The following is an 18,482-nucleotide window of genomic DNA, read 5'->3' on the forward strand; positions in this document are numbered from 1 at the left end:
AATTCTACTGGTTGCTGGACAAACCAGCCGTGCACAGATTTAAACTACTTTATGTTAGGTATGCATTTATTTTATAGCACATAATTATACAATCAATAGAATTGGGAGAAATAAATTTTGTGTGCGAAAATAATTGAATAGGAAACTTAATCGGGAACTTACAACTAGGAGAGATGTATAGATAAAAGTAATAGCATGATAGGGAGGCAAGATGGTTAAGAAAACCCTTAAGTTAGGGTTTTGGTAAGCATCGTCCTTGAAAGTGGTTAGACTTAAACTAATTAATAATCAATTGCCCATGCCTTCGACATCCGACGAACCGCGTTTGAAGATCACTCCCAACGGTAGCTAGTCCATGTCATCGTCGTCATCGTCTGAAATAGTGTACTTCTTTTGGGAACGCTTGCGACGCGTCTGCTTCTTGGATGTGGTAGCCGCTCCGCTGCTGACATTCGACGATGATTGCGTGGGCGTAGCCGGGGCACTAGCCAGAGATTTGTTCAGCTTGAGCTTCATTTTGACAGCCGCCGCTGAAGTGGTTGCAATCTCCTCGTCGTCGGAGCCGTCATCGCCGCCATCGTCGTCGTCGTTGTCCGAATTATCCGAGCCTCCATTTCCATGCGCCTCACCAGTGTTATCTCCTGCCGCCACAGCGGCTGCATCTGCTGCAGCTGTTATCCTCTGCCTGGCCCCAACGAATACCTTTTGCAGGGCAATCGAATCCAGGTAGATCAGGGAGGCCTCTTCGTTGTAGATCTGTGCATTCTGGCACAGCTGCATAAAGTCTTTCTCCAGCTCGTTGAGATCGGCATACTTGCAGTCCTCAATACGCTGCAAGATTTTCTTAATGTCAACTGGCCGCTTAATGATCTCGTAATAGTCAGGCAACCGCTGCCGCGAAGGCAGCTTCATGAATGGTTCGGACAGAGTGCGTCCATCTTGGTTGTGCTTGATAACTGCACTCATAATCTTGTGCATCTGCTTCTTTGACCGCTTGTCCAGATTTTGGCGTCGTCGCCGTTTTAAAATCAACGAATCATCGTCGGACTCTTCCTTCCGATTCTTACGCTTTCGTCGCTTGCGCTTTGAATCGTCTTCCTCCTCTTCCTCGTCAAACTCAGCGCCATCGTCGATGGCTTTCAGCCACTCCTTTTCAGTCAAACTATCAGTGTAGTCTACTTCCTTTCGCTGCCGGGAGCCTCGACCTAAAGCGGGAAAGTTATTGTCAGAAAAATCATTAAATAACAGGGAGCAGTGTAACTCACCCAGAATGGTGTCCTCGTCGTACTGATAGTGGAAACGCTCTACCTCGTCATCGTCCTTTGTCAACCAGTCGGGTAGCTCGGACTCGTCGATTAGACGTTCCCTACCCGGATGGATTTCCTCATCCTCCTTTTTGCGCTCCGCATCCATGCGCTTAAAGATTTCGATCTCCTCCTCGCTGCGGGCTATCATCATGTTGATCATTTCATCATCGGGCACTTCATTTTCTTCCTCCTCTTCGTTGTCATCCTGGTGCAGAATCGTCTGTAGGAACTGCTGCCGCTCGCTACCCGTTGACTTCTGATCGAACATACCAGCCTGGATGACCTTCTCGTCCATGTTAAGCTTGTACCTGGCTGCAGCCAAGATGCGCTCTTCCACGGAGTTGACTGTCATTAGTCGCAGAACGCGCACCTCATTACGTTGACCAATACGATGGGCACGATCCTGCGCTTGCAGATCCTGGTGGGGATTCCAATCGGAGTCGAAGATTACTACAGTATCGGCAGTTTGCAGATTAAGACCCAAACCACCGGCTCGGGTGGAAAGCAAAAAGACAAACACGTCCGAGCCCTTGGCGTTGAATTTTCGCAGTAGTTCGCCACGATCCTCGGCCTTTGTGGTGCCGTCAAGTCGAAGATAGCCGAATTGGCGCCATCCCAGGTAATCTTCGATAATGGTCATGCACTGAGTCATCTGACAGAAGAGAAGGACGCGATGATTGGTGGCCTTTAGCTTGGGCAGGATGCGATCAAGCAGCTCGAATTTGCCGGAGACGCGATACAGATCCGGTCCTTTAAGACGAATATAAAGAATACAATAAATATTTAAATAAACAAAAAGATGAATAAGGGGAACTAACCGGACACAACTCCATGGCCGCCAGTGTGGTCGCAGTATTTCTCTTCTATGTGCTGGAACATGAACGGATGGTTACACAGCTTGCGCAGCTGAACGATCGTGTTCATTAGCGCCTTAGCGCCTCCCTTGCCGTGCTTGCCCTTCTCGGATCCATCAGTGAGTAAAACACCCTTACTCTGCATGTGCTTGTAGAGAACACGCTGCAGGGCGGACATGTCGCACTTGATGATGTACTCCACCTTGTCGGGCAGCTGGTGCTCTACCTCCTTTTTGAGACGACGCAACAGGAAGGGACGAAGAACCTTGTGCAGACGACGAATAATGAGGATTGTCTCCTCTTCGTTAAGCTCAACCTTCTCGCCAGTGGTTGCAAATGGAGCATTAAACCACTGCTCAAATGTGGAACAGGACTTAAAGATCGAGGGCAGCAGGAAATTAAGTAGCGCCCACAACTCGGGAAGCTTGTTTTGCAGAGGTGTACCCGTGAGAAGTAACCGATAGGGAGCAATGTAGTGGGTGTTTAGCACCTGGGTGAGTTTGCAGTGATGGTTTTTCATGCGGTGACCCTCGTCGATAATCATGTACTTCCACTGGATCTTGGCCAGCACTGCCTTGTCCTTGATGACGTACTCATAGGTGGTTAACAGCACATTAAACTTAGTGGCTCGCATTTGATTTTGCAGCAATCGTCTTCCTTGCGGGCTGCCCTTGTAACTGACTACACCCACGGCTGGCGCCCACTTCTCGAATTCCAGTACCCAATTGGGCAGGGTCGAAAGTGGTACAATAATCAAGTAGGGACCCATAACCTTCTTCCGATCCATAAGGTACGTTACCAGCGAAATGGTCTGAATGGTTTTACCCAAACCCATTTCGTCGGCCAGAATTCCGTTCAAATTGTTGTTGTAGAGCGAAACCAACCACTCCAAGCCTTTGATCTGGTATTCCTTGAGCGTACCATTTACCATGATGCTGGCCTGTTCCACAACCTTTTCATGAATGGTATGAGCGATGCTGTAGTACGTCTGTTCCTCCGTCCTGTACTCATCGTCCTCCACCTTGGCCTTGGTAATTAGATCCTTGGGGTCCTCCTCGTTGCCCGTCGTCTGCGCTTTGTCAGTGACGTCTTCTGTAGCCGTTGGTTGCTCCTCCACCTTGGGTTTATGATCCTCGTTGCTCCCACAGCTGTCCTCCTCGTCGTCAATCCAATCCCAGCCAGGATGCATGTTCAGCCAGCGGTGCAAGTGCTTCAGCATGGGGGCATCATCGCCGGTGAGTTTCTTGCCAGTGCACTGTTCCACCACATGGACCCGCATATCAGCAACAATGCTGCCTTCATCAATGCCAATGTACTCTCCGCTCATTAGCAGTTCCTTTTTGAACTGTATCAGCCGCTTGCCCTCCTCCTCCTTTTTCTTCATCTGGTCGTCCTTGTGCTGTTTCACCATCTGAGTTAGGTTGCTAATATACTCATCTGTCTGCGACAGTAGGAAAGCCAATCTCTTGTCCTTCTTTTGATCAATCAGCTTGCGGTAACCCTCCTCATCCTCGGCCATCAGACGTCGCATACGTTCCTTCTCGATGCGCTCTTGTTCCTTCTTTTGCTCACGCTCCGCATTTGCGTGATGGTTCATCACGGCCTTGTTCATCCTTGCAAGTTGGGCCTGGTGAATTAAAGTATATATTAGTTTAAGATCTTACTAATGTTCTCAGTTCGGCACGACTCACCTTATTATTCCTGTGGAATTCCCTTAGATCCTTGCCGTGCTGAAGCACAGCAGCCAAGAACTCCAGATGCTTTTGGCGGCGTTTCCGTTCAGCCTCTAGCTTCTGTTGCTTTTCGAGTTTTTCAGTGGCACGTGCCTCCCGCAGACCCTGCCGCTTGGTCCTCTTGTAGAGCTTAATATTTAACGCTGTTTCCAAAGTGGTATCTCGTCTCGTGCACTGAACAAACTCCATACGCAGTTGTCGCTGGAAGTTCAAGACCCTTAGGGCCCTTAACTCAATAGCCGCTTGCAGCCGAAGATCCTCGGACATGGTAGCCGGCAGACGCTGCAACTCCTGCATACGCAGTGATATCCTGGCTGCTATTCTATTCTCTCTTTCCTGCAGCAATGTAATGGGATCCAGGCCCACGGGCTTGGCCACCGTTGTAATGCGATTGGGTTTGGGCATCGGCATGCCCGCAGGTGGAACCTGTCGCGGAGGAACTCCTCCTGGTTGAGGAACTTGAGTACCTGGCGGCATTCCTGGCAGAGCCCCTCTGACTTGTGGCTGCATGGGCGATGAAGGTATTAGTGGTTGCCCTCCGGATGGCCCCATACTCAGGGGTTTGCCTCCGTTTGGCAACTGGTGCTGATGTTGCTCCGGTGGCGGAGGTTGCGGCTGTTGTTGCTGCTGCTGAGGTGGCTGTTGCTGTTGGATAGGCGGGGGTCCACCCACTTGTGGCGGTTGTGGTGGCAATGGCTGTCCCTGTTGCATGTGTGGCGGTGGTGGCGCTACCTGCATTTTCTGGCCAGGAACTGGCGGACCATAAGGACTGCTTGCGGGCGGCGTGGAGCACTGAGGCGGAGTTCCTGCTGAAGGGGGAGGTTGTTGCTGCTGCTGCGGCTGCACGGGTGGTTGCCCTGCATGTTGGCTCCCTGGCGGCGGTCCACCTGGTGCTCCAGGTGGTCCAATTGGTGGTCCTGGCGGAGGCTGTTGCTGTGCCGCCTGAAGCGCCTGTTGCATCTGCATGGATATGGGCTTGTTCCGCGCCAGCAACCGATAGGCGGTGATCTGTGTGCGCAACAAGTTCACCTGATTGCCGTTAAGGTGCTGGTGCTTTGAGGTGGCCCGCATTGCCAGGAGCTGGGAGTAGCGAGGATCTTCCTGCAAGCCCTTTTCCTCCATAGAATCGATGGCGCGTTGAAGCGCGTGCAGATTCTCCTGGCTCGAGCGCTCCGGAGGTGGCGGACCCCCAGGTGGGCCACCAGGTGACACTATGCAGGGTTGTGTGGGAGCCTGAAAGAGACGAGAATTTAGCTTAACAACGATTTCATCAATCACATAGTCAACGTAATGCTAATAAGTTTAACGCGCTTTCCAAACTAGCTTAACACAGAAGCAATTTAGAAATTGATAATCCAGGATAAGTATTTCGAAAATGTTATGATATACGTACTACAAAATCCATTTTGCACAAAAAGCTGACTTTAAGTGCAAATAAATTAAAAATAAAAGCTCTCACTCGCCCAGATTCTCAGTTAGCGAATGCCAGACACATAACCAAGTTACTGAACTGCGAAAACTCGTTCTACCGACTCTGCTCAGTGCTTTATTCACTCGACACGAAGTCGGAACAGGTGCAATATATCGCAGAAACATATTGTCAGATACACAGATAGGTACATAGATAAGTAGATTGGAGAAGCAACTGAGATGGCAGCCAGTAAGTCCCAAGTCGAGGAGCTGTACGACTTTATACACCCGCTCGCAGTGAGAGCTGGAGAAATCCTGCTAGAGGGCTATCAAAATGCTGGCAAGGCGGTGGCCCTCAAGGACGGCGAATTCTACAATGTAGTCACTGCCTATGATAACCAGATAGAGGAGTTTCTCATGGAGAAGATACTGGCGCGCTACCCGGATCATAAATTCATTGGAGAGGAGGACACCCACAAGAATAACAATGTGACCAAAGAGCTGACGGATGCCCCTACTTGGATCATAGATCCCATCGATGGGACCTCAAACTTCATCAAACAAATTCCACATGTATCGGTTTCAATCGGATTGTCCATTAAGAAACAGATCGTGCTAGGCGTAGTTAACAATCCCGCACAAAATAAGCTATACACCGCAAAATTGGGCCAAGGTGCCTTTTGCAATGGGGAACCCATTCATGTGAGCAGCTGTAAGCATCTGAACGATGCCAATGTGGCATACGAGGTTTGCTTGCTGCACGCTCCAAAGATCCGGAACAAGCACATCAAAAGAATCTACCATGTGGGATCTAATGCTAGAAGGTGAGCGCGGTTGTTCCATATGCCAAACTCCACCTCATATAAGTTTGGAATCCTTTTCAGACTCCTTGCCTATTCAGCTGTCGTGGATTCCCTATGCATGGTGGCCGCTGGCAACTTGGATGCCTTTCACATTGAAGACATGTATCCCTGGGACTGTGCAGCTGGCTATTTGCTTATCCGGGAGGCCGGTGGAGTTGTGACCCATACCTATGGTGGTCCCTTCGATATCATGAAGCCAGACCTAATTTGCGCCGGAACAGAGACATTGAGAGCTGAGATAGAGCATCTCATTCGGAAGGCTGATCAGGAGAAGCAAGTGGGTGCAGAGTAAGATTTGTTCGCCATAGCCAAAGCGGTTTTGTCAACAAATAAAAGTCTAATGATCAACATAAAACAGAATCTTATTTAAACGCTGGCTCCTTTGTTTTTGCTCTACAAATAAACTGCTATCAGCTCAGTTCATCCACAAGACAGTCTTTAATAACCCAAAGTGGGACACTACACCCCTCATCAAGCAAACACGCCTTTTTATCTTTGAAATACCCAACGTCTCAGGAAACTGTTTCGTAGATATGATTAATAGTAGTAGAAGTAACACTATTTCAGTTCTGGAATATTTAATTCGTATATCGGAAAATTCTTAATTACTTGCATCTTTCTTATCACATTGTAAATGATTATTGTAATCAAAAACATGTATTCTATAGATAAAATGACTGCCTTAAATATTGGCAAGAATTTCCAGAGCAGCAAGTTTATTTTTTTTACGATTAATAATAATATTGATTTCTTTTTGCCATTTTTGGGTTGACCAGTGTAGTAATAAAACACCAATATACCCGAAACAGCAGTTAGAAAGCAACTCTATCGCGCTCTCCCATATGTCCAAAGTTCTATTGCATCAAAGAAAGCTTCGCCAGAAAGCTTTTCACTTTCGTCGCAACTATTCCACAGCTGAGTTGCGTCTATATAGTTCTGCTGCTCAGTCGGAAATCAACAGAAATAGCGATGAGTTCCGCGGTCAGCGAGTCCAAGCTCAAGGAGTACTACGATGTGGCCCTGAAACTGGTCCTCAAGTGCGGGCCTCTGATGCAGGAGGGCTACCAGAAGGCCAAGACGGACTACAAGGTCAAGGCGGACTTCTATGACCTGGTCACCGTGTACGACAAGCAAATCGAGGATATTTTGACCGAGGGATTGGTGGCCGCCTTTCCCGAATCCCTGATTATTGGCGAGGAGGAGTCGGCAGCTTCACAGCGCCAGGCGGAGCTGACCGATGCGCCCACTTGGATCATAGATCCCATCGACGGCACAACCAACTTCATCCACCGCATTCCACACTGCTGCATTTCCGTGGGCTTGGCCATCAACAAGGAGCTTGTGGTGGGCATCATCTACAATCCGCCGGCGAATGAACTGTTCTCCGCCTACAAGGGACATGGAGCCTATCTGAATGGCGAACCCATCCACACATCCAAAGTGACGACGGTAAGAGAATGCTTATATAACCTGGGAGCAACAATATATAGCGACAAGCAAGATAAACGAAATTTAACAAATAACCGTGCATGACATTATTCCTGCAATCAGGTTTATTGGTGCACAGAAAAAAATTAAATATGCATTTCGATAAAAATTTTTGAGCAATTTGCTAAATGTGCATTGTACAATACTAAAAAAAAATGCTAATTTTCTATAACTGCCTTTTTTTAAAAGCTCAAATATTTTATAACAAAATTGCTACAAATTAGATCAATTAGATCTGCTGAACATTTCTTTCAGTGGACCGGTGGCAATATCACTCGTTGGTATTTCGCCAAACAAAAATAGCTCTGCATAATTACGCACATACATATATTCCCTCTCAATTAATGTACCCTCTTCCAGATCAAGCAAGCAGTGATCGCCTACGAAATCTCGCTGATCCACGCCGCCGGAGTGAGGGACAAGAATGTGAAGCGACTGTACAAGATGGCCTCGAATGCCACTGGAACCCGGTGTTTTGGAAGTGCCGCCCTAACCCTGTGCTACGTGGCTACGGGTCAGTGCGATGCCTATCATGTGGAGGACCTGAAACCCTGGGACATAGCTGCCGGAGCCATCATTCTGACCGAAGCCGGGGGCACTGTATGCCACACCAGCGGATCAAAATTCGACGTGATGAAACCGGATTGCGTGTGCGCCTCCACGCCGGAGTTGGCCAAGAATGTGATTAGCCTTATCGAAGAGGCCAGTCAGATTACGGAGTACACATTCAAGTAAATACAGTTAATGGCTCAGTATGCAAAAACAGTATCCACGATTATCATTTGTAATTACTCGCTTATATTCCAGTACAATAAAACAAACTATGTATATAATCTAAGAACTTCAGGATCTCTATCTAGTAAAGCTTGCGAAAAAAGCTTTGCCAAATGCCAGCTGTTTCTGAAAAACTATTAGTTTATACTCTGATCAGTCACTACTGGAGCCATGAGTTACCGGGTCAGCGAGGAAAAACTTGAAGAATACTACCAGGTATCCCTGGAACTGGTCAGAAAGTGCGGTCCGCTTTTCTTGGCGGGTTTCCAGAAACCGAAAACCGAATACGAAGTCAAGACAGCATTCTATGACTTGGTCACCGTGTACGACAAGAAAATAGAAGCCACTCTTACAGATGGTATTCTAAAGGCCTTCCCGGAATCCAAAATAATAGGGGAAGAAGCTATGGCAAACGCCAAGACCCAGGTCGAGTTGACGGATGCCCCCACGTGGATCATAGATCCCATTGATGGCACCAACAACTACGTGCAAAAGATTCCCCATTGCTGTATTTCCGTGGGTTTGACCATAAACAAAAAGCTGGTGCTGGGGATTGTTTATAATCCACCTGCAAATGAGTTGTATTCAGCTTGGCAAGGTCACGGAGCTTTTTTAAATGGGCAACCCATTGAGGTTTCTAACGCTAAAAAGGTAGGTTTCGCGAAAGTGATGAAATCATGCATTATCTTATAGATTGGGAACGGACACACTGTGGAAATACCAAAAAAGCTGGATGTGTGAATACCCCCTAATGGTTTTAAGTAATCTATAAAAATTATTACTTGACAATATAACTATATATAACTATATTATATAACAAGGTAGTAAAATAACAAGTGCACCTGACCCTAAACTGATCTTAATTACAACTTTTGTTTCCTTCAAATAAGCTTAAAAACCCACATCCAAATAAAATAATAATATCTTTTCCCGCCAGTCTATCTGCTACAAAGTTCGCAAGCCAATTCTTGCAATACATAAAAGTGAACTAAGCATTTTCGGAAACAATTGCAGGTGAACCAAGCAGTGGTGGGCTATGAGATCTCCCTAATCGTGGTGCCCAAGGGGCGGGACAAGAACGTGAAGCGTCTCTACAAGCTGGCCTCGAATGCCACAGGGTAAGTGACCCAAAGAACTTTGATCTATTCCCATCATCTACACCGCATTCCACTATCAGCACTCGCAGCTTTGGAAGTGCAGCTCTCACGCTCTGCTACATAGCCGCCGGCAGATGTGACGCCTATCATGTGGAGAATCTTAAGCCCTGGGACCTGGCTGGCGGTGCGGTAATCCTCAGGGAAGCCGGCGGCAGTGTTTACAACACCAGCGGAGAGAGATTCGATGTGATGAAACCCGATTGTGTGTGCACCAGCTCTGAAGAATTGGCCAAAGATGTAATCGAATTAATAGAAGCAGCTGACCAAATTACTGGCTATACTTTTAAATAAAAATTGTATAAAGCATTAGAGATATTTATGAAGGCTAAACAACATATTCAATAGGTTGGAAGTTATGGAAATATGAAACGATTCAAATATTGTTAGATATATTTCCTAATCCCACTTAGACATAAAGGCAAAGTTCAAAGATAATAAGACAAATGATTGATCTTTATAAAAGAGACCTGATCATTTTTAACATAATATCTGCAAGGCCTCTCTGACTATAATGACTTGCAGCTCGAAAGTGTAAATCATCCAATAATAAAGTCTGAGAGCGGGGAAAATGCTGATAAAAACGGGTTTTACAACTATTTGACTGTCTGCTTGTGGAGATAAAAAGAGTATGTCTATTTGTGTACATCAAACCAATTGAGATAAAACAGAGGCACGCAGCCAGGTGAGATGCCAATTTTTAGTACACCCTATGGGGCGATGTCGCAGCGATCATAAAACGCGAGGCAGGCAAACAATCATAGAACGAGTGAATTTAACCGAACCGAAAGCACTGCTCCAGCGCCAGCTAGGCAAAATCAGCCGGAGCGTGGAGCTACTTCCAGTGGGGTGCAATATCTCCGATTAGTTGGCCCCGCGAGCTGAGCAGCGACGGATCGTTTTTCGCCCAAGAAATACGCATTGAAGCAATATGGCAGAAGTAAGACAAGCGGATATCGAGGAGTTGTATAACTTTATCCACCCCCTGGCCATCGAAGCCGGCGAGATCCTCGTGGAGGGCTACGAGATGGCCAGTAAAAACGTCTCCATCAAAGGCGATTTCTACGACGTGGTTACCGACTACGACAACAAGATCGAGGACTTTTTAATGGAGAAGATTTTGGCCAGGTACCCGGAACACAAGTTCATCGGTGAGGAGGCGACGGCCAAGAACAACAACGTGTCCGGGGAGCTGACGGATGCTCCAACCTGGATCATAGATCCCATCGATGGTACTTCTAACTTTATCAAACAGATTCCACACGTTTGCGTCTCAATCGGTTTGGCGATCAACAAACAAATCGTGGTGGGGGTGATCAACAATCCTGTTCAGAAAAAGCTCTTCACAACGAAACTGGGTCAAGGCGCCTTTTGCAATGGCAAACCCATCCATGTAAGCAACTGCGAGAGCGTTAAGGATGCCAATGTGGCCTACGAAGTGTCCCTGCTGCATGTCCATTCGGTGGCCAACAAGCACATCAAAAGGATCTACCATATGGGATTAAATGCCAGACGGTGAGTAAATCATTTATACATTTGCGAAGCAGTATCACACCTAATTACTGTGTATATAGTAGTCAGTGCTTAACAAGCACTTAAGAACAATCAAAAAAGCTTATCGAAATCAAATTTAAACCCGTCTCTCAAAAATCACTTGTCTGTGTAAAAAGCAAAACAATAACATCTGAGTACTAAACAATTAACCAGTCGATGTTAAATAAAAAGCTTCAATCGCCTTTTGTTCCACAAACATTATATTAATTATGTATAAGCAAGTGTAGCCTAGCACCCTTTACAAAATATCCCATACATCCCCAGACTTGTGGCCTACTCTTGTGTGGTGGATGAGCTGTGCATGGTGGCCGCTGGCAATCTGGATGCCTTCTACATTGAGGACATGTATCCCTGGGACTGTGCCGCCGGTTCCCTGCTGGTTAAGGAGGCGGGAGGCGTGGTAACACACCCCTCTGGCGGACCATTTGACATTATGAAGCCGGATCTAATCTGCGCCGGCACGGAGAAGTTGCGCAAGGAAATCGAAGACCTTCTACGCAAGGGAGACCAGGAGGAGTCCGTAGGAGGGAAGCCGGTGCAGAAGTAATTTAAGCAAGGCAGGCACGATCTTAATTAAAAAGCTTGGGGTCAGCTCACTGTCAATTGGCGCTCGAAGCTCTTCAACTGCGGAGCTTTTAGATATATTCCAGCTTTGATCGCCGGCAGCTGTTCCCCGATACACTTTAAAAAGGCGGGAAAGCAAGGCACTCTCACTTGAGACTTTGAAACTCCACTCCTTATGATAATACCATAATTTTAAGCAGTAAGCTGTCAAATAAATCAAGAAAGGTTACCTAAATGGAAAACTTTGTATTTCTATACTCTTTTAACAAGTTTCCAAAATATCCCATTTGGTCATACTTATATCCAGAGTCAAATATCCCTCTGAAGAAAGGTAGCAAAGCGATATTTTCCATAAAAGTTAATATTAATCCCATGCATTACCTAAAGTCAAAAAAGGTTTGTTAAGAAATCATTAATCTTCCAATTTTGTATAATATGCTAATTTTATAGGATATAATATGATTCCTTTCTATTTTTAAAGATAAATCTCTAGATACGCATATGTGTTTCTAAAATTCCCAAAAACATAATTGAAAATCTCTCGCTTCCTAATAACTGATGATAAAAACAAAATATCTAAGAATGATCAATGCTTGTACTGAGCTATTGTTTCAGATGACATAGATTTGAAGAATGATCTGTTGCAATAAACTGTTAGATGGAACTGAGATGTCTAAAAAAGATTTATACGGGGTCACTTACATTGGGTGGCATTCCGTGGGTTTGGTAGGGGGACATATTCGGACCCGTCGGCGGCATCTGCATTCCCATGTGCGGACCTTTTGAGAAAACTACGGATAATTACGTGCGACTGGTGCGATTGGTGGTGGGTTGTTCAAGAACATACTCATCCCCTGGTGGTGCGGTGGCATATGATGGCCGGGGGGACCCTGGCCGGGTGGTCCGTGCTGCATGGGATGTCCATAGGCACCGGGATGCCCGGGCGGCGGAGGTCCTTGCAGTGGACCCGGCTGCTGGTGAGGATAGGGGCTGTGCGGCGAGGGAGCGGGGCTCTGCGAGGGCGGGGCCATCGGACTGGGCGCCTGTGGCGGTGGCATGGGACTGTTCGCCGGAGAGGGCGAGGCCATATTGCAGCTCCTTTTCCTAGATTTATCCAAAGGGCGATATCCAAGCAACTGGTGCAGCCGTATCTGCAGATGGAACACACGTCAATGCACTGTATTTACCAACATTATAGAAACTATAGCCACGATATGTAATCGAAGCTACCGTTTTAGTGGCTTTTTTTGGCACATTTTTTTGCGCAGACCGGTGCAAACACAAAATTAACGACCAAAGACACGCTAAATCGGATGAATTCAATATCACGCTTCTCGCACACGGAAAACTCAATCGGATGCCTCCATTTGGTACCGAAAGTATTACCTATTAGCACTGTTTTTAGAAGGTTTTCTTCTCTTTTCACAACGCGACGCGACAGCAAAACTCTAATGGCGGCCGTCTCTATAACAAAAGTCACGCAAGGGTGGCAACTCTGTGAACCGGCAATAAAGGTGGGCGCGTTCAGCACAAGTAACAGTAAATATTTTTATAATATATCTCTAAGAGATAAATGTTATTCCTCTAAATTTTATTTATTTTAATTTGATTTAAATTATTAAACGTATTTTAAAAGTTATTTTTTACAAAAATATTTGACTGCTGAACGCACGCTGTGACACGTCATGTTCCCGTGACCTGCGAATGGCAAAACCGAAACCATTCTCCAGCCCAAAAAAAGTGAAAACAAGACTTTTTCGATTTTGTATTAATTGTAGCACCAAATACAATTAACTAGGTTTACACTTAAGCATTTAGAGGCAGCGCCAGCTCTATACAAAGTTCAGCCGTAATCATGGGTTTGTACACCACTGAACATGGGAACGGAACCTCCCATTCCAGCGACACCCGGTGACGAAGTCTAGTCATAAAAATCGTACGTTTTCCCTCCAGGTGGGGTGCTCAGCTACTTTCGCGGACTGCTCGGCTCCCGGGAGATGCGCATCTTGATCCTGGGTCTGGACGGCGCCGGCAAGACCACGATCCTCTACAGACTGCAGGTGGGCGAGGTGGTTACCACGATACCCACCATCGGCTTCAACGTGGAGCAGGTCACCTATAAGAACCTCAAGTTCCAGGTCTGGGATTTGGGTGGCCAGACAAGTATTAGGTGAGTGGGTTACACGAGACCCATACTCTTACCCAACATCACCCAAGTGTTACGGGAATTACGGCCTTCAGGTGTTCCGAGAAAATTTCAGGGTACTTTTTTAAAGTATAATTTAAAAAACAATCCGATCTTGACGACATTTTTTCAGATTTCAAAATATTGTCTGGTTCCTAAAATGTACTTTGTACTTCTTGTTATTTATATTGAGATCTAATCGCATTACACCATTAAAATATTTGGTCACTTCAGCATTAGGGTTATTTTTATTTCATGTTTCAACGTCCGGAAGTTTTCTACATTGTTTACACGTCATTTCCCTATCGTCTTGTTTATCTGAAATTGTACTACGTCACGATAATATTTAAAAACATCAGTAATAACCTTCTGTTAATACAAAACCATGATGTGAACGATAACATTTTGTCCCTAAGAATCAAATTGTAATCTTAATCTAAATTTGTGCTATTTCCTTTCCAGACCTTATTGGCGTTGCTACTACAGCAACACAGACGCCATCATCTACGTGGTGGACTCGGCGGACCGGGACCGCATTGGCATCTCCAAGGACGAGCTGCTGTACATGCTGCGCGAGGAGGAGCTGGCCGGCGCGATACTGGTGGTCCTGGCGAACAAGCAGGACATGGACGGATGCATGACCGTCGCGGAAGTCCACCACGCGTTAGGGCTGGAGAACCTTAAGAACCGCACATTTCAGATATTTAAAACGTCGGCCACCAAGGGCGAGGGACTCGACCAGGCCATGGACTGGCTGTCCAACACCCTGCAGAGTCGCAAGTAGATACTTAGCCAGTCCTCAGACCCCCAGTCCCCTGTGTAAAAATGTGTGTCCAAAGCATCGCCAGCTAGGAAACGTCTACAGCTTTTTTCAAATTGCATATTGCGCAAAAAATCCACGAACCGAAAGAAACTTTGTAATAACTTCTAGTAATATAATTATTAAATTATAGGATTAAACAATTCAGTAAATTCATGCATTGGTTACCACTCGGCCAGGCCGAATCGCATCACCCGCTTCTCCTGATTGTCTAGGTCCATGCGAACCTTCTGTCGCATGTAGAATATGGGACAATCTCTGTTGGAGCAGATCACCTCCTCGTGCAAGGATTCCTGGCATCGCTGGCACTCGGTCCACAGGCGGGAGAAGGTCTCCTCCAGTTCCCTCTTCGCACCCACCTCCTTCTGATAGAGCTCACTCATTCGCGGCTCGCAGTGCGGACACAGACAGGCCTGTTCGTACCCCTTGGGCATCAGCGACTTGCAGCCCAAACATGCTGTTTTCTTGGTCATAAAACCAGCTAGTCCGCCCACTTTGGATGTTACCACAGTTCGTGTGCGCGTGTGTTCTCCCTTTAACAAAATGGACTCGGCATTGTCCCCCAAAATAGGTTCAAAGATCCTTAGCAGCGGTTTGGATAGCTGCTGTTCCAGGTAGTAGGTGGCATCGATGGGCACGCTGTTTTCTAGCACATACAGCGGATCCTCTGCCTTTTGGTAAGCAGGTGTGTTTTTAGCTGCCGCACAGATCACATAGGGAACTCGATCTCCAAGTTTGGGCGCCGTACCAGGATCTCTTTTCTTCATCTTGGCGGCCAGCTCAACGTGCGCCTGTTTGGCGGCGTAGTCCGTTTTGGCCAACTCTTTGGTTATGACCAGGTGGGAGATATCGATGCGGTTGCAAAGAAGATCGGCTATTACTTGTTTTACATAGGCCACTGCACCATCGGGATCCCTCTCGATGAGTAGTTTTTGCAGGCAGGAGTTCATCAGGTTGGCCACCAGAGGAGAGTTATCTCTCCTCACGGTTTCAATGCCCTTGCAATCCATTTTATCGTAGGCATCTGGACGCGTGAAATACAATCCCGCATAACGTTTTTTGTTAATTAGGAGGTAAGGATAGTACACTTTCTCGAATTCCAATTTGATAGGATGCACGAACTTTGAGCTGACTAGTTCCGCAGCCTCGCGTCCCAGCTCCATGCTGCGCTCCAGAGTTTTTACTCCGAAATTAACCATCACAGAATCTGTGTCGCCGTATATGACCACTGCATTGTTCTCGTAACCATTGGCCTGGGTGTAGTGGGATTCCACTTCGTTTTTGGTCATCTCAATCATGGTACGTCCGTAGGCGGTGACGCTGCCCGAGATCTCTAAGCATGGCAACTTTCCCACCTGTGCGCCAGTGAATCCGTACACAGAATTAGCCGAAATCTTTAGCGCCAGCTGTCTGCCATCCAGGACCTTTCTTTTAAACGGATCTGTTTCGACTTTTAGGTCATTTTTGGCACGCTTTCTGGCTGCCAAAAGGGATTCTAGAATTTCCGGAAGCAGACCACGGCGCACCTCAGACTTCACAAAGTAATTGTTGGCAGGAGTACGTTCCACTTGATCGTCCTGTAGGTTCTCCTGCTCCCGCAGCTTCTCACGAGTTCCACCCAAAACCAAGGTGGTGTAGCACAAGTTATGCGCCATCATGATACTTGGATATAGGGAGGCGAAATCCAGCGTTGAAATGGGGTCTGCATAGTAACCCCTTTTTGGTTCAATCACAGTAGCTCCTTCATACTGTTCATCCGATCCTTGGGAGGTGTATGAGGGCATGATGAATCCCTTGGTTTTGGCCTTGCGCAGCAATTGACTTAAAACCTTGATCTGTTGTCCGCGGGTAAGCAAGGACTCCAGCGGCACACCCGTTACCCTTGCCATCTCCATGTAGTTAACAATGGCCATTAGCTTCTCTAGCAATCTTAGCGGTAAGTAGGCATCCTTTAGACAGTACATGGCCAGCCGACGACGGGTCTGCTCGTCTCCATTCTGAAGATCTGTGATGATGCTATGATGCACATCCTCCTTTTGCTCCTGCAGGAAGTGATAGCTCACAGCGTTGAGAGTATACGAGCGAAGTTTGTAGTCGCGGAGCAGGACAAACAGAAGATCGAAGGGAACCCTACCCTCAAAATTAACATACTGGTTTTCCCTGCGACCCATCTGCTTTGACTGCAACATCTGTTCCTTGATCACTGAACGAATGTTCTTAATCCTTCCCAAATACTCGAAGTTTTTAACCTTTAAGTGAGCTGCCCTATTAATCAAATAGGGGAAGTCAAAGTTGTTGATATTATATCCGGTCAAAATGTCTGGGTCAACTTCCCGGACAAAGGCAGACCACTTGTCCAGCATCTGGGTCTCCTTGTCGTGGCACAACACCTGGCTGCCTATGATCGGAGCGCACTCATTTAGGGTAAACACATTCCTGATGAAGGGCTCTCGCTCGCCCTGCCTAATCACCATATTGGCTATTTGAATGACTGGATCCATTTTGGCCTCCGGAAAGATTCCCTTGCGGCCAGCGCATTCAATATCAAAGGAGAGGATGCGGAAGGGAGCCACCTTTGACCATTCACCCTCGGGCTCGTGGGATATAAATCTGTCGAAAGCAACGTCTACTTCAATCTGGCAGCGGGATTCAGGTAATGGTTTGCTGTGACTGTTCCTTATTCGCCAGTGACCCATGGGAAGCTCAATCCAATTGCAGCCCACCACATCTGTGTCCACCATGAAACGAATGTCAATGTCTATGTTATTCTCAAAGGCGCGACAATCCTGGAAGTCAATCTCCGACATTATTACTTCCTTTTTGAGAAGTCGTGAAGCCGCAGCCACAAATCTGGGCAGCGTAACCGAGATTTTTATGTACCTCTGCTTCTTGTCTCCATTGTATCCATGGATGTTTAGCTTCTCCACCAGTTCCACCATGAGCACAGCTTCTTGGACATTATCTTTGTTGTTGCGAATATCAGCAATAACCTTCTGATCCAAAGCTTTTTGTAGTTTCTCACAGTGGTGCTCCTCAAATTGCCTGGGCGCCTCTATGTAGAAGTACGGACAAAAGCCATGCACATGGCAGCACACAGAGTTACCCTCCATGGTGACACCAAACATTCGGACCACAGGCACGGGTCCTATTTGGGCCCCTGGCATTCCCGGCAACGGCTGTCCCAAGTAGTTTTCCACGTCCAGCTGCTGAAATTCCAAGTTGTGCTTGGAGGGTTCCAGTTCTGGGGGCGGTGGACGGGACCAACGCTCGCTGGTCGTTTGGTTCTCCGGTCCATCACCCATTAGCAGAGTCTGGTCCATATCCTCGGAATTCTCGAAGGCGGCCAGTTCCGCCTCAAATCCCATTTCCTCATCTTCATCGGGATTCCTGCGGGGGAAATTTGTATCGACTTGTATTACGCCCTTCCAAAAGTTACGCACCTGGGCTTCTTGGCATGCCCATTGGAGGTTCCATTAAACTTGCGTTTGCCGTCCATTATGGGTTCCTCGGGGAATTTTTATTTGCAAAACCATAAGATGCGATGCCAAAAAATAAGGCGCGCTTTCGCAGGTGGACAGGTCAGTGTGACCGCAGCTGTAGAAAACTGTAATGTAAAACTTTTCTAGTTCTGAAAATATTTTAAGAACAACCAACATAAAGAAGAAAAATTAAAATCTTAGTAATACCATAAAAGTAGTTAAAGTCAAATGTTTCAGATTTCCTGAAGCTAAGGTTATTGTGTAAATTCCAAACATTATTGTTAAATTATTCTTAAA

At 46.7% G+C, this 18,482-nt stretch overlaps 7 protein-coding genes across 8 annotated transcripts; 5 read left to right on the forward strand and 2 right to left on the reverse strand.

The window, feature by feature from the left end:
• Positions 1 to 48: 48 nt before the first annotated feature.
• On the reverse strand, positions 49 to 13,183 carry LOC122617380 (ATP-dependent helicase brm). Of its 2 annotated transcripts, none has more exons than XM_043793224.1 (7): positions 13,088 to 13,183; positions 12,549 to 12,852; positions 12,404 to 12,480; positions 3,853 to 5,127; positions 2,126 to 3,788; positions 1,266 to 2,057; positions 49 to 1,205 (listed from the first exon to the last, which is right to left on the reverse strand). In XM_043793224.1, the coding sequence occupies exons 2-7, from the start codon at positions 12,787 to 12,789 to the stop codon at positions 349 to 351; spliced, it is 4,905 nt and encodes a 1,634-aa protein (XP_043649159.1). In that variant the 5' UTR covers positions 12,790 to 12,852; positions 13,088 to 13,183; the 3' UTR covers positions 49 to 348. The 2 variants fall into 2 exon arrangements, with proteins under 2 accessions (XP_043649159.1, XP_043649158.1); XM_043793223.1 differs by having other exon boundaries at positions 12,404 to 12,492.
• Positions 5,419 to 6,522, forward strand: LOC122617385 (inositol monophosphatase 1). The gene is made up of 2 exons (XM_043793229.1): positions 5,419 to 6,128; positions 6,189 to 6,522. The coding sequence occupies exons 1-2, from the start codon at positions 5,545 to 5,547 to the stop codon at positions 6,457 to 6,459; spliced, it is 855 nt and encodes a 284-aa protein (XP_043649164.1). The 5' UTR covers positions 5,419 to 5,544; the 3' UTR covers positions 6,460 to 6,522.
• LOC122617384 (inositol monophosphatase 2) lies at positions 7,082 to 8,493 on the forward strand. The gene is made up of 2 exons (XM_043793227.1): positions 7,082 to 7,616; positions 8,016 to 8,493. Exons 1-2 carry the CDS (start codon positions 7,137 to 7,139, stop codon positions 8,388 to 8,390), a joined length of 855 nt encoding a protein of 284 aa, XP_043649162.1. The 5' UTR covers positions 7,082 to 7,136; the 3' UTR covers positions 8,391 to 8,493.
• LOC122617386 (inositol monophosphatase 2) lies at positions 8,469 to 10,027 on the forward strand. Its single transcript, XM_043793230.1, has 3 exons — positions 8,469 to 9,080; positions 9,444 to 9,547; positions 9,607 to 10,027. Exons 1-3 carry the CDS (start codon positions 8,601 to 8,603, stop codon positions 9,875 to 9,877), a joined length of 855 nt encoding a protein of 284 aa, XP_043649165.1. The 5' UTR covers positions 8,469 to 8,600; the 3' UTR covers positions 9,878 to 10,027.
• On the forward strand, positions 10,391 to 12,311 carry LOC122617383 (inositol monophosphatase 3). The gene is made up of 2 exons (XM_043793226.1): positions 10,391 to 11,098; positions 11,402 to 12,311. Exons 1-2 carry the CDS (start codon positions 10,515 to 10,517, stop codon positions 11,682 to 11,684), a joined length of 867 nt encoding a protein of 288 aa, XP_043649161.1. The 5' UTR covers positions 10,391 to 10,514; the 3' UTR covers positions 11,685 to 12,311.
• Positions 13,184 to 13,401: 218 nt separating the features above from the next.
• On the forward strand, positions 13,402 to 14,858 carry LOC122617387 (ADP-ribosylation factor-like protein 1). Its single transcript, XM_043793231.1, has 3 exons — positions 13,402 to 13,560; positions 13,655 to 13,871; positions 14,349 to 14,858. Exons 1-3 carry the CDS (start codon positions 13,557 to 13,559, stop codon positions 14,668 to 14,670), a joined length of 543 nt encoding a protein of 180 aa, XP_043649166.1. The 5' UTR covers positions 13,402 to 13,556; the 3' UTR covers positions 14,671 to 14,858.
• On the reverse strand, positions 14,727 to 18,295 carry LOC122617382 (DNA polymerase delta catalytic subunit). Its single transcript, XM_043793225.1, has 2 exons — positions 18,147 to 18,295; positions 14,727 to 18,093 (listed from the first exon to the last, which is right to left on the reverse strand). Exons 1-2 carry the CDS (start codon positions 18,200 to 18,202, stop codon positions 14,871 to 14,873), a joined length of 3,279 nt encoding a protein of 1,092 aa, XP_043649160.1. The 5' UTR covers positions 18,203 to 18,295; the 3' UTR covers positions 14,727 to 14,870.
• Positions 18,296 to 18,482: the final 187 nt, after the last annotated feature.

Source organism: Drosophila teissieri, chromosome 3L, assembly GCF_016746235.2.
Source record: "Drosophila teissieri strain GT53w chromosome 3L, Prin_Dtei_1.1, whole genome shotgun sequence".
Classification (NCBI taxonomy): Eukaryota; Metazoa; Arthropoda; class Insecta; order Diptera; family Drosophilidae; genus Drosophila; species Drosophila teissieri.